This window comes from Lingula anatina, chromosome 1, assembly GCF_051362555.1.
Source record: "Lingula anatina isolate TDL-2025a chromosome 1, LinAna3.0, whole genome shotgun sequence".
In the NCBI taxonomy this organism is placed as follows: Eukaryota; Metazoa; Brachiopoda; class Lingulata; order Lingulida; family Lingulidae; genus Lingula; species Lingula anatina.
In genome coordinates, this window is record NC_141767.1 from 63881252 (window position 1) to 63895928 (window position 14677).

Here is a 14677-nt window from a genome sequence, read left to right on the forward strand (position 1 = left end):
AAAACTGAAGAAAAAACATTATATTATATAAAATATTATGCTTTTGTAAATAATTATGATTTAAATAAAAATTTATCTTTTTTTAATTGGCCGGAAATACATAAGATACTGTAATGGTTTATGATAAAGACCCAGTTAATTACAACTTGCCGGTTGCTGTTGTCCATGCGGTATTTAAGATTCTTGGGCACTGTCGCTTTCGGACGATCGTTTCAACCCGTTAAGGTACCTAGATCGACATTGTATTAAGCAACTGTAGGCCCATGCATTATATATATCAGAAAAGTGTGTGTGTGTGTGTGTGTGTGTGTGTGTGCCAGTTTAAAGGCGGTCATTACTTGTAAGTTGTATGGCCTTTTTCAGCTAACACCTTCCATAAAAATTCTTTGTGCCAGTTTACTTCAAGAGAGTTATTGACAGACAAGTATGCTCGATCATTATTTTTTTTTTCTGACTAGCAGTAGCACATACTCACTGCAGGATTATAGATGTCACATGGGTTTCTTTCAAGAATGATCAAAGAACTGATCACACTTCATTTAACATTAGTAACGACTAAAGTTTGTGGATTTTGTTGTTGTGATTAACTTCTTGGTCAACATATAACTTACTATATTACAAAGTACATCTCTGATGAAATAGCCATGTTACAATAACATTATCAAATTTCCAGTCAGAACTGAATAATAGGACCTCTCCCTATCCAACTGTATTGGGGTCTCCAGCTTACATCATATCAAGCTACAAGAGGAACATGTCTGGTGACTCACCTGTAACCAAAAAGCCTTGTGGAGAGAAACTGATAGGCACACATAATGGAACCTTCCACTGTGATGAAGTTTTGGCCTGCTTTCTGCTCAAGCAACTGCCAGAGTACCAAGATGCTAAAATTGTCCGGTAAAGAAACAGAAATTATTTATGTATACTGGATGGCATATTCAGCATATGCTATCCAGTATTATTAAACTGTGTCGACTTTATTTCATGTCTCGAAAGATACTTTTACATCACGAAAATTGTTTGGAACTGATTCATTTAAAACAGCTACACAAATATATCATAGCTTTGATGAGTATTGATAACACAGTGACTGATGAACTTACCATTACCTTTTAAGGTATCGTTCTTATTAGACTGTTATATATATACTTCCCAATTTTATACATTTTTCTGCATATTTTGTCTTTGAAGAAATTTCTCTGTTTAGGTGAACACTGTTAAAGCATCTTTCATGACATGCATCAAGAGAGAGTATTTGTAACTTGCTAAATCATAATTTCAGAACAAGGGACCCCACAGTTTTAAGTACATGTGATGTTGTGGTGGATGTAGGAGGAGTTTTTGATGCTGCATCTCATAGATATGATCATCACCAAAGGTATGAAATAATTTCTTGAACACTGATCAGATAGATTCAGAATAAATTTTTTCAAATAGGATGGAAAGTTCTCTGAATTTTTATTTACGTAGAGCAAGAGATCCATAACCAACTCACTTGTTTTCCTGGGCAAGTATGACTTTAATACTACATAATTGTGTGTATCTGCCTGCTGGGCAAATGATACCAATAGGTATGTCAAGCTCTGCTTATATATACTTAAGATATGTATGTACTAGTATGTATGTTGAAAGAGAAAATGCTGCATGGAATCAAGGAGTTATAACAGAAGGAGATTACACGCAAGCCTCTCTATTGTCCGATGTCTGTTACGGTGGGCGGAGCTAGCTACAGGGGGCCTCCTGTCTCAAGGTTTCGTCTGGGTCGCTCTCCTCCGCTTGGAGATTGATTTTATATGCGTTATTTCGCGTTAGAGTTCGAGATCAGTAGTGTCAAAGCAGCGCTGTATGCTGACGATTTTTTTCACAGGTAGTTATTTGGACGATGTGCTGGGAGGGAACGATATCATAGAAAGCGATTATAAGGTGGTGACTGAGGATGGTCGCCATGAGTTTTTTTGAGTCGGTGATAGATGGCTTTTCTTTTGCACAACACAGTGAAAAATCACCAAGGATAAGTCAAAAGAAAACGTCCCAACTGTGGTTTGTGAAAATGACATTCAAGTGAACGTCTGTCCTCACTGCCAAAGAACATAATATTAATACATAAACGTTTGGACCCTCCTGCCCTTGGGTCCCATAAACATATACATTGAGACAGTGCCTAAGCTTTGTGACTGGTTTTAAATTTCTTTAAGTATTTTTTTTCTCTCACTCGGTATAATTTTAATATCATAATGCATTAAAGTGAAATTTTAATCAAAGGTTGAGGCAATGCCACGACATGCCAGTTTACTAAATACTCGTTATAAATTTCTTTATCTTGGAAATCTCCCTTTTTTTCAGGATTATTTTGACACATACTAACACTTCATATTTGTCGGTAAACAAGTACACAGTGCTAAACATTAAGAATAATTTTTATTCATTCATAAATATATTTATGTACAAAAAATATCAGAAATTTTAGTATTAACTGAGCTCTTTAAAGTGAAACAAATAAAGATGAGAATTTTGAATTTCAAACTATTATTTACTATATTAACTTAAAATATCTTTTAAGTCAACTCTATACTCAAGCATCATGAGTAAAACCATTTTATTATATCAACAGAAGAACAAAAACAAAATTTTACACATAAGCAGTAATTAACGAAGTCATAAGAATGACTAAGTTGCTATGGTTTTCCAGTTTTATGCAGTCTATGTTGGCATTTTTTTCAACCGTGCAAATAGAAATAATTATATTCTTTTTTATCTGACTTGCTGATACCAGTCTGTGCCAGATACTATTCCACTCACAGGCCAGCAAGGTCTGAGAATCTAATGGGCTGAATGAAAAAAAAACCCTAGAAGATAAAGTGGCTAATTCTTACAAATAGGATAAAAAACATGGGATTTTCAAAAGGTTATTATAAATCAAGACAACACTTAGTAAGAACATTTATAAAATGAACTGGAGTACATGTTACAGCTGAAAAAATTAACTGGGCCAGTAAGTGACTGCTTTAAAGAAATTTCACTGAAACAGTCCAAATTTTACTGGCAATCAAGTAGACTGTTATACCATGGCACTCAACAAATTATATATAGGTTTTGAATTTTTTTCCACGTGACGGTAACATAAAATTTATGTCAACTTTTGAAAGGTATAGAGTCAGTTAGGTGACTGAAAATATTTTAAAATGTCATGAAGGAGCACTATTAATTTAATGCAATCTCTGTTGGCCAGTCTTATCCAGTTTCTTCTCCAAAAAGGACAACTCGAGTGAGAATTTCTTCAGGGCCTTTTCTTCTGCCTGCCAATGCCATGCCACTCAGAAAAGAGAGAAACCTGTAGGTTAGAAAAAAAAAAGCATAATAATAGCATTATGAACTACTAGTATCCATGAAGACATTATGGAATTACGCAGTGAAGTTTAATGTGTCTTGTTTTGACTTGACTGAAATAATGTTCACCACATAAATGAACAATTTACAACTAAATTTATATAGAATATCAAGATTCGTGATCACAAGCTAATAACCCCAAGAAATTGAAAGAAATTGTACTTATTACAAGAAATTATTTAAATCCGCCCTGGTTCCTACTCTTCTGACAGGACAAAAAGGGGATTTCAGAGAGGCTGGTTGCTAAAAGGAAAATGCCCAAGGTTGTTGTATTTTGAAAAAAATTTAAAAAAGGGTACTGTTGTTAGTGAATGTTTAATGCATTGTAGGCATTATGACAAAAGTAACTTACCCCAGACACGCTGACCTCCTTTTTTCATTGACATTTTTAAATTTTTTCCAGCCTGACCATAATTCATGTATTCAATGCAGCCTTCTCCCATATCTATAATAGAATAAAAAAAACTTGAGTAGTGTTAAGATAAGCATGTAAAATCCATTATCAATTTTGAGAGAATTTCTGTTTCAACACTGCAAGATGAAATATTTACTTTCAAGTAATGAATAAACCTTAATAGAGTTCTATTCTTTAGTAACCACCAAGGCAAAGCTTCTTTCTTAAAATGAACAGAAATATCCAAGCTTGCCACCTAACATGCCAAAGTAGTGAAGTATAATTAAAGTAGAGAAGCAAGTACCCCTTAATTATAGAGGTGTCTTACACAATAAGGTGTGTCGAACACACCTTGACTCAAAGGGAGATGTGTAGTGAGATAACAGGTTAAGTAATTGGTATATCCTAGGTGAACTTAAAACCTTTAGACTTTAAATTAAAAGCACCAGGATTCATATGTGTTCTTTTTTCAAAGGTTTAATATAAATTAAAACACATATATGTAAAAAGAAGACTAAATAAGTTAAAAATAACTATGCCATGAAGTCAAACTTCCTGTTAGACCGCCATGATGGAAAATGCTGGGTGGAGGCAAAATTTTCCAGTCAAAAAAACTGAGCACTTTACTTTAACAACAAAGTTACCACTTCAAAGCCACCCACCATGGTGAGAAGAAAAATGATGACCAACTGTCATGATAAGTCTTTTTAGATTTAAACATGAAAAAGGTAAAGGCCAAAATGGTACATTTACCCAAGAAGTTATAATGAGAAGGAGTAGAAACGGGACATCAATTATCTCTCTCGTCCAATCAGATCGCAGCATTCTTTTCAAAGCGGCGTCCTTTGAAATTCGATCCTCGTAACTGGTCTAATCCTCCGCTCGCCTCCGCGTGACTCGAGACGGAGAAGCTGAACCAGTGCGTATACGTCTTGATTTATTCATGTTTAATGCGAATATTTGGAAGTTATACTTAGAAAAACGCCAAGTCGAGCGATATAAAGGTGAGTGAGAGTTGATAATCTGCTTTGAGCATTGTTTTATGTTCATACGGTGGCTGTCAGTCAAATTTCTCTGTGCAGAAAGCAGCGTTAGCTCGAAGATCTGAGGCCGATTCAGCGGGGCCTCCATGTTTAGGACTTTTTTCTTCTTAAGTGCGTGATGTATGCACATAATTTATGTTTTTCTGGTTAGTTAAGCACGTGCATCATTACAATACATCACTTTGGTATTAAATGAATCAATCCTTTAGATGAAAAACGTCGTTTCAAATAGACAACTTTTCATCCGACTTTTTCAAAATGGCGGGTCCCTAAATTGGTAAGAGACAGTTGGGTGATAGTTTGGGACAATTTTTGGTAATTTTAACGTGATGTATGCATATAACTTATGCTTTTCTGGTAAGTTAAGCACGTGCACCATTACAATACATCATTGTGATATTAAATGAGTAAATCCTTTAGATGAAAAACATCGTTTCAAATAGACAACTTTTCATGGGACTTTTTCAAAATGGCGGGTCCCTAAATTGGTTAGAGACAGTTGGGTGACAGTTTGGGACAATTTTTGGTAATTTTAACGTGGTGTATGCACATAATTTATGTTTTTCTGGTTAGTTAAGCACGTGCATCATTACAATACATAACTTTGGTATTAAATGAATCAATCCTTTAGATGAAAAACATCGTTTCAAATAGACAACTTTTCATCGCACTTTTTCAAAATGGCGAGTCCCTAAATTGGTTAGAGACAGTTGGGTGACAGTTTGGGACAATTTTTGGTAATTTTAACGTAATATATGCACATAATTTATGTTTTTCTGGTTAGTTAAGCACGTGCACCATTACAATATAACATTGTGATATTAAATGAATCAATCCTTTAGATGAAAAACATCGTTTCAAATAAACAACTTTTCATGGGACTTTTTCAAAATGGTGGGTCCAAAATTTGATGACAGGGAACTCTCGGAATTTTTTTCAATTTTTTATTGCAATATGATGTTTGCAGAGTTTCGTTTAGGATATAGAGTTATATTTTGTAATGAATTCCACACTTACTCATTTCAGGTTGAAGAGAATGCAGGTGAAAGATCTTTAGTTTTGCTGGCAGATGTACAAGTAGCCATAATTGAACAGTCAAAATGATTGTTTCCAGCAGCAGCTTGATGAGGCACAAGGCTCTGTTTTCGTACCGCCACTAATATTAAACTATAGTGCACAAGAGGTGCAAGTTTTAAAAGGGAATTTAGTGGTCCAAGTTTTAAAAGGGAATTTATTGTTCACTGGCTAATTGTCTAAAGTATAAAATAAAATAGTCACCACATCAAAATAAAAACTAACCATTTTTGTATTGCTTTAATCACTATTGGGTGTAACAATATTGACATATTTTCATTGCTGGTACTTTGTTTTAGATATTATACAAGTTGCTCGAATGTTGAATTAAAGCAATATCAACCAATAAAAATATTTCTTTGATTTTTTCTTCTAATGAATTTAAACTATCAGTCTACTATTAGTTGACCTCCTGTAATAGACAATGATATAAACAAAAAAATGTATTACTGAAATTTTATTTAGAATCATACTAAGTGCAATAACTTATTTTCATTTCCCCAATTTTCCTGTTTAAGCTCTACCTGGTATATAAGCAATAATGTGCCAAAAAAGAAAGAAACGAGCTTGGCATACGGAAATTGCAAGTACTACTGTTTTGTGTACACGGCTGTGAATTGAATGTGTCATTCCTAGATGAAGATAAATTTCCTTTACACGACAAAAAGAATTTGAAATGAATATGAGACTTCTACAGGTGCAAATTTTAGCGTTGAAGGTGGGTTTGTGAAATTGTTCTCATACATTCTTGATGTGAAACTAATTTTAGTATAACTAATCGGCTCTAGATCAAATGAAGGTGTATCTCGCATGATTTGAGTTTTATTTCCCAAAATGGTTGCGTCCAGGCTTGAAATCTCTCTCTACACCTTTCTGTAATCCCACCATGTTTTCTCTGTGAGATTATTAGAGACTTCGCGAGGCTTTATCCCAATTGGCTGAAGCAACCCATGTGAACGGTTTTTGAATATGTATTAGGCACAAGCTCTCCCTAAGACCACCAGCTGGGTAATTATTAGGATTAAGCCCGTTACGAGGATAGGATGAAAGGAAACCCCTTGTTTCTACTCCTTCTCTTTATAACTTCTTGATTTACCCATAACACTAGAGTAAAAAATTGGTATTCTGAACAAATCAGGTTATTTTTTTCAAGAAATATTGGAGCAGTATCCATGCAATATATACCACGCCACGACCAAGATGTTCAAGAATCTAAACACACCAAATTTTTTTATAATCTTGCATTTGAAAAGTGTAAAAAGCGGTAAGGCTTTTGGCCGTAACAAGCGTAACACTTTTTGATCGGAACTCATGAAAATTGTCAATTGTCGTATCCAAGCTAGACCACATGTAAAATCGCAAAAAAAAAACAATACTGCTCAAGCAAGTGTGTTGCATACATAACAATTAGTTAAATTTTATGACTGTCATGTGACACAAGTTTCAAAAAGTAGGAGGAAAATGTCTTTTGGAGTAATTTTTTTCGAAATATTAACAAGATGGCGGCTTTAGCATCTGCTTGTTATTCGGCTACTGAAAGTGCACCTAAGTTTTATTCTTTGCTATTGCCACAAATTACTTAACAATTGCAACTGTATAAAGACCAAACTTTCTTCATCTGATACTATATTTATAGGCACTTGTTATGAGTGGGAAATATTTTTCGTGCAATATTTATTCTCCACACACCACCTCGCGAGATCAACGTGTAGCTGGACACTTACACAGTGAGACCCTACGACATAAAAGTTGCAATTTATCTTCATATTTCGTGTAGTTATGCATTTAAAAGCACTTACCTGTTTTTTGAAAACCTTGTCCAACGTAATATCATATAAATTCTGTAATTCTCTCATTTTAAGAAACTTTTGACTGCGTTTCTGTTTGTGTCCTCTCCAAACGACAGACGAAGGCATCTATTCTGACAAACGAGATTTAAACGAGAGTAACAATTAAGCGTAACAGAGATAGGCATCCATTGTTCTCTGGGTTCTATTCATTCCGACCAATGAGAGACCGTAATACGGGCTCCACCCCCACGCGTGTAATCTCCTTCTGTTATAACTCCTTGATGGAATTAAGTTTTATTTCAATTGTAAACTTGAAGTCACTTGCTAAGGGTGATTTCCCAGAGATTTAGATCAATCTAAAGATTAAGTTTTAGATCGACCTAACTCCCTGGGGGTTCACGCTAAATTGCAGTCAGCCAAGCGGGCACCATAGTTAATTACCCCCTTACAGCTTTTAGTAGGCGGGACAGACGCTTAAGCCGGCCAAGCTTACAGTAATCTAGTGAGACTCCCCAGAGGGATAGATTGATCTAAAAATCTATGGAAATGGGATGTTAGATTGATATGGAGTTGACGTTCCCTTTATTTTTCTTTGTTATTTCAGAACGTTCAAGGAGACTATGAATTCACTGTGTCCAGATAAACAATGGCAGACCAAACTTAGTAGTGCAGGATTGGTTTATGTCCATTTTGGAAAATCTATTATTGCACAACTACTTAACAAAAGCCCAGAAGACCCAATCACAAGCAGCATTTTTGACAAAGTTTATGAAAATTTTGTGGAAGAAATTGATGCTATAGACAATGGAATCTCACAGACTGATGGCGTGCCAAGGTACAATTATGTGTTGCATAAGAGTAGCTCCACATATTCAGGGCACATTGAAATTAAGAGTTCATGTTGTTTTACATATCAGAAAAGATTGTGTGTGTGTGTGTGTGTGTGTGTGTGTGTATGCGCGTGGGTGTCAGTTTAAAGGTCATTATTTGTATGGCTTTCTTTTTTTCTCTTTATTGGATGAAAATAGTTGAAAAAATAATGAAGGTTAAAAAAATGTTTAAATGCAGAGTTATAATGGGCAGAGACCCTTGACTATAATCAAGGGTGACTGCCACCAATAAGAGATTTCAGCAATTATATCTCATGCAACTTAGAATGTCTTCATTTGAGGTTACGCCTGCTTTTTAGTATGGAGTACATATTATAATTCATGAAATTTGCCTTTTTCAGGTATCACATAAGCACTACACTCAGCAGTAGAGTGAGCTATTTAAACCCAGCATGGAATCAGGGCAATGTGGATGCTGATGTAAGTGTTAGGAGAAAGGTGTATCATTTTTATGTCTCATGACATATTTTACATCAGTGATAAGACAAACCGTATCATTCAACCTTAGTTTTTTTTAAACTTTGTTATAAATATAATTAATCTTTTAATAGATGAGCAATGTTTTGAAAATTTGGACAAGGTGCAGTCTTTAACTTAAGCACCAGTTTCCTCTCTTACTGCAAAACTGGAGTTGTTTATGCATAATTTTGCTCTTTATATTTAAGACTAGGTTTCATAAAGCTATGGAAATGGTTGGAGCAGAGTTCTTGGACAGGGTCTCCTATTACACTGATTCATGGCTGCCAGCAAGAACCCTTGTGGAAAAAGCACTGGCAGGTCGCTTCAAGGTAAGGCAGACATTATTTTGTGCCATAACATTCAATTTTCTTTATACTAAAGATTCAAGGAAAACTTATTTAACTAATGAATTGTTTTAAAATTAAAATTGAACTTCTGTGCCATAGCTCTAATGTATCATCTAGTTGCATGGTTTAATGTATAATAATTACACAATTTAGACGTGAAAGAAAAAAAGAAGATACAAAACTCTTCTTTTCCAGTTTAGTTATCATTGTGACAAAAAGGTTTTAGTATATTATTTTGAAAAAGGTAACCCATCCAAAATCCTATAAAGATCATAAAAGTATTGGTGCTATCCCCATGTTCAAGGTTGATGACAGTGGGGAGATATTGGTGCTGGAAGAGGGTGGCTGCCCATGGAAGGACCACTTATTTACACTGGAACAAGAGCAGAATATACAGCCTCTGATTAAATTTGTGCTCTACCAGGACCAGAACAACCACTGGAGGGTGCAATGTGTGTCTGTCAGGCTGGGATCATTTGAAAATAGGTAAATAGAGTATACATATTAAATGCAAATTTGCATGTATATTTAATGTTGAAATTAACAGTAGTCCAATATAAGTCAAACAAGTTTTTTATGGTCATGGTTATGCATTTTCCAAAAGATAAATAAAATTGTGGATATCGAAGTATTCTAAAACATGAAATCTACTCGTTTTTATGCATTGGCTGTATTCAAGGGATATTTGCATAAGGGCAATATTGAAATTGGGCCTTAATTATAAATGCATTAATCACTGATTGTATGACAGTAACTGCCAAAATTGTGAAAATAAATTTCAGCTCCCTGCCGTTTGATTTTCAGATTGTCCTTATTGGAGGCTTGGAGAGGTGTGCGAGATGATGAACTGTCAAAACTGAGTGGCATTCCAGACTGCATATTTGTCCATGCAGGTGGCTTTATAGGAGGAAATAAAACATACGAGGGCGCATTGAAGATGGCACAGAGGACTCTCAAAGAAGCAACTGCTTAATCCTCAAACATTTTTGACAATTTAGAAATATGAGGCCATGCCATGCTATAAACCTGGGAACACACAGCAGTAGGAGTTTGATATTGATCTCAACACCTCACCAGAAGACTGAACTGAATCTGACATCCGTGTTGGTAGGAATTAGCCAAAACTTTGTAGATTTTTACCAAACACAAAGGTGGATACCTCCAATCTTTCTGTGGTTAGTAGCTACTTTTCAGCCAACTACATACTATGAATATAGTTATTTTTCAATTTATCTTTCTGTTTTCAGACCTAAAAGCTGTCCAAGCTCAGGGAAATGCAGAATTTGGAATGCCAATTACGTTACCTCATCATATTGTTTAATTCCTATAAAGTATAAAGTAAAAAATGTAAAGCAAAGACTTCTTTATTGCAATTAACTGGCTCATAACTTGTAACAACAACTTAACAATGTTATACGTACAGGATATATATATGGAATTCCATTTTGAATATATTAATATGTCGTTTGGGTTTAATACTTGAACAATGGAAATTGCTTTTTTTATATCACAGTTTTTCAAAACTCAACCCTGAAAAAAAGACAAACAAACACATTTTCTATGGTATATCAAAAAAATTCTAAAAAAGCATATACGCTGAAATACAATTGGTTCATTGGTTTGGTTACTATCACATGAATTGCATAAGAGAAAAAATTCTTGCTGTCCATGGGGATTGTAAAATATCGTCATGGCTAGCAACATAAGCTGTATTCAAAATTTGGATAATTTATATCTGATATGTAAGCATTTATCCCCAGAATTAGATGGAATATACACAATCACTCTATCTGTCAATTCCTGACAATTCCAGCTCACACACCAACACTGCATCCGGTGGAACCCTGGGAATTGTAGATAAGGAAAACATACAATGTTTCTTTTCTTTGTTTAGTTGGATTGCATGTTTTGAAATCTAAGTTCAACTATCCTATAATCTCACGATTGATCACATCAGTTTAATTTACAAATAAATTAAGAACATAAGCATGAGAAATTAAAAACGACAATAATTAATAATGGTAAGGCACACATAATTTTTCTTGGAGAAGGAAAGAATATGCTAGGTATGTGGGAGACACCATAAGTACTCTGACACAATGTTTAATGAAACAGAAGCTTTTTCACAAAAATTAATGTGTATAAAAATACACTTTAAAAGGATACTTTCCTTCAAATGCTCCCTTCTTTCCATATCCCCAGTCAGGGTTTATCAGGAGTTCTGCCTTCTCACCAATGCTCATATCTAATACTGCCTCCTCCCACTGAAAATCAGGAGTTATGTGTCTAAAAATTTTTGGGAAGAGATCAGGAAAAATCCATTATCTTATGTTTGGGATGGTTTTTTATTTGTAAGATCTTAAAATGAAATGTGATGCATGAAAATATATCTGAAACAAATACATAACAAATATACTTACAGCCCTAATCACTTTATTCTCTCCAATCTTAAACTTAAATGGGTGGCACTTCTTTCCTTTTTTGGCTGCAAGTGATCACAAAAAGAAAGCACCGTGATACATATAAAGCTGTATTGTACAACTTTTCATTTTGGTAAGTGTGTGTCAAACCAGACCCTGAATAATAACAGGAATCTGTGTCCTACTTCATATCTAGTCACAGTTAAAGTTGCTTATTTAAAAAAAATCAAATTTTAACTTCTATCTGAAACAGAGCAATGAGGCAACAGAAGGGGTTGCCAAAATGAAAGGCATACAGACACAATCTTACTTTTTCTGAGTCTTGAGTCAAAAATTGTTCCATCTTGAAGCTTGCTGACATAGTGGCATACCACCACATCCCCTACCATTGGGAAATCGTGTCCATTGCCTTTCTCTAGGACAGTTTTTCTGTACATCTCTCCATCTCGTAGTTCATAGTTATTTATTTTCTGAAAACACAAGAAAAAGAATCAACATGTGATATTACAAAACAATCCTCACAATGCACTTGCCAATTTGGCTCGATTTTTAAATCAAAATAGTCAACCTCAGAAAATACAGAGCTAATGAATGACTAAACAATAAACATCAAGATGAAGGTTATGATGTTAAATTCAATTTCTAAATTGAAAGAATATGAAGAAATGTGTATGCATGCACACAGATACCCCGTTCACACTACGCTCAGTTATCCGGATAAATTGCGAATTAGGTCACAATTCGAATAAATGCAGTAGTGTGAACGCAAGAGGATTTTTGTAATGCACATTTTCAAAATCCTGCAATTAAGCGTGGTGGATTTCTAAGCGCGATCAGGATAACTTACCAGAATCGACACCTGTACAGATCTTACTGCGCATGTGTGCAGATAAGTGCGGGTATCTATGAACGCTTGTTTATTACTTTAGCGATTGCACCAAACGTATTTGGAGGTCACCACTTTCTACAACATGAGGAAACAAACTTATTTTGCCGTCTTATACTTCTCAAGAATGCTGGAATGTCTTTAGAGTTGCATTTGTCGTCACAAATTTTTGTTGGTATTTTAAGATTTCCTGTGCGGCGCATGCGCGAGTGTTCAAAACAGGAAGTTAAACCTGAAATTTTCAACGTGTAATTCGGTTTGGCTTAGCGTGTGTGAACGCAATACCGAATCGCATTCCTCACGAGAAATTCGGATTATAGAAATGCGCATTTTTGCAACTGTAGTGTGAATGGGGTAAGAGATTACAAAACATTTGTACATTAATCAGTATATAAGGCACATTTCATGCTGGTCTTCCAAAAAAACTGACATCATAGCCTAGTCTCACCTGCAAGACAAGATATCCACCATTGATTTCATTGGCATTAGCATCAGTTCCAGTCTTCCTTGTTTTGTTTACTGTTGTTGCACTATTAATACTGTAATTGTTTTCTTTGGTGGATGCTGATGATGAGGGCCTTTGAACAGATGCTTGTTTTACAGGCTCTTCATATTTTGTATTTTTGAAGGCCTGCAATGCAGCAATAAATTTTCAAAAGTAAAGGAAGAATTCAAAATATTTTTACACCACATACATTAAGAAATATTTATCTCAGTTGAATCTTAAATTTGTAGTTAATGAACATAGTAATTACTTTTCTAGATATACTGAGAAATATTACAGGAGTGAACATGTCAAAAGTGAAAATTGATGTCTGTGCACATGTGTAATACCTTTCTTTGAAACATGGTGTTGTAATGTTCAATAAATTGCTCCTTGGTGTGAACCTTGCAGACATTCTTTAAGTTTCCCAAGAGCTTTCTGGCTGCCAAAAACTAAAAAAAGAAGCATAAAAAACATAGCATGTGCTAGTCTGCATTATAAAGAGGTACATTACATGCATTGGTAATATGGAGTCAACTGTATGTTGAAGGTCAATTGTTTGATCTTAAAAATAATACGATGGAAAAAGCATGGGATGCTGGCAACACATCCAGTTTCCTGCACCCTGACCCAGGGGTTTCTCTAGAAAGTCTTAAATATCAATAACGGTGGTGCAATATCAGATTGTGGCCAGCAGTCTAGTTTGATACATTGTATATGATTTACTCCATGCTGGGATAAAATTTTCATTTTTTACAAGCAAAATTAATGTCATTATTTCACTCCTTCTACAGTGTACGCAGTGAACTACTGCATTTGGCCAACACATAAAGAGTGTGTTGATTGATTGCATCGCACTACCTGTGTCACATTCTGTAACCAAACTAGAACATGAAAGGAATACTCATTTACGCTGTCGATCATTTACGCATACACTCAGTTATGTGATATTCTTCAAGTGAAACACAGAAAGTAATTACCATTACCGGTACCATTTACCGGTAAGGGTAAACTGTGGTCCGATAATAATCACATTCTTGCCCTCTTACAAGAACTTAGGTTTCTATAAAATATCGTTCTCTGACATATAATTCATTACAACTGCATACATTACTTATACATGTACAGCAAATGGCATATGATATTGCTAGAGAACGATGTCGATCATCCAGAAGGATTGACCAATTAAGGCTACATGTGAGATCACAGCGCTAAAAATGACAACACATTTACACCATACAACCAATGATAAATGTACCTTTTCTGCTGCCGAGTTCTGAAGAAAGCTTGCCAAATCTTTCTTCGTGACAGCATCGCTAAGCAACTGCTCGGCCGTGTACGGTGGGCATGGCTCGGACATCGTGCTGCAGTGCCAGCAAGCTCTCGGGTTCTACCGGTGGAAGTGAAGTTACATGTACATATCAGTGCGCGCATAAACTAATACCAGAATACTCACGTGGGTAGGGAAAAGAAGGTCTAAAACATCCGACCTGAAGAGAAGTG

General features: G+C 35.2%; 2 protein-coding genes and 1 long non-coding RNA gene across 3 annotated transcripts; 1 reads left to right on the forward strand and 2 right to left on the reverse strand.

Moving 5' to 3' along the window:
* Positions 1 to 116: 116 nt before the first annotated feature.
* On the forward strand, positions 117 to 10842 carry LOC106151161 (MYG1 exonuclease). The gene is made up of 8 exons (XM_013524268.2): positions 117 to 225; positions 674 to 897; positions 1283 to 1378; positions 8293 to 8523; positions 8920 to 8998; positions 9244 to 9366; positions 9689 to 9870; positions 10189 to 10842. The coding sequence occupies exons 1-8, from the start codon at positions 121 to 123 to the stop codon at positions 10355 to 10357; spliced, it is 1209 nt and encodes a 402-aa protein (XP_013379722.2). The 5' UTR covers positions 117 to 120; the 3' UTR covers positions 10358 to 10842.
* On the reverse strand, positions 2400 to 3718 carry LOC147764874 (uncharacterized). The gene is made up of 2 exons (XR_015330929.1): positions 3557 to 3718; positions 2400 to 3331 (listed from the first exon to the last, which is right to left on the reverse strand). It is a non-coding gene; the product is annotated as an uncharacterized LOC147764874 (long non-coding RNA).
* LOC106151162 (peptidyl-prolyl cis-trans isomerase FKBP3) lies at positions 10733 to 14618 on the reverse strand. The gene is made up of 7 exons (XM_013524269.2): positions 14433 to 14618; positions 13525 to 13626; positions 13139 to 13321; positions 12115 to 12274; positions 11805 to 11869; positions 11551 to 11648; positions 10733 to 11228 (listed from the first exon to the last, which is right to left on the reverse strand). Exons 1-7 carry the CDS (start codon positions 14532 to 14534, stop codon positions 11171 to 11173), a joined length of 768 nt encoding a protein of 255 aa, XP_013379723.1. The 5' UTR covers positions 14535 to 14618; the 3' UTR covers positions 10733 to 11170.
* Positions 14619 to 14677: the final 59 nt, after the last annotated feature.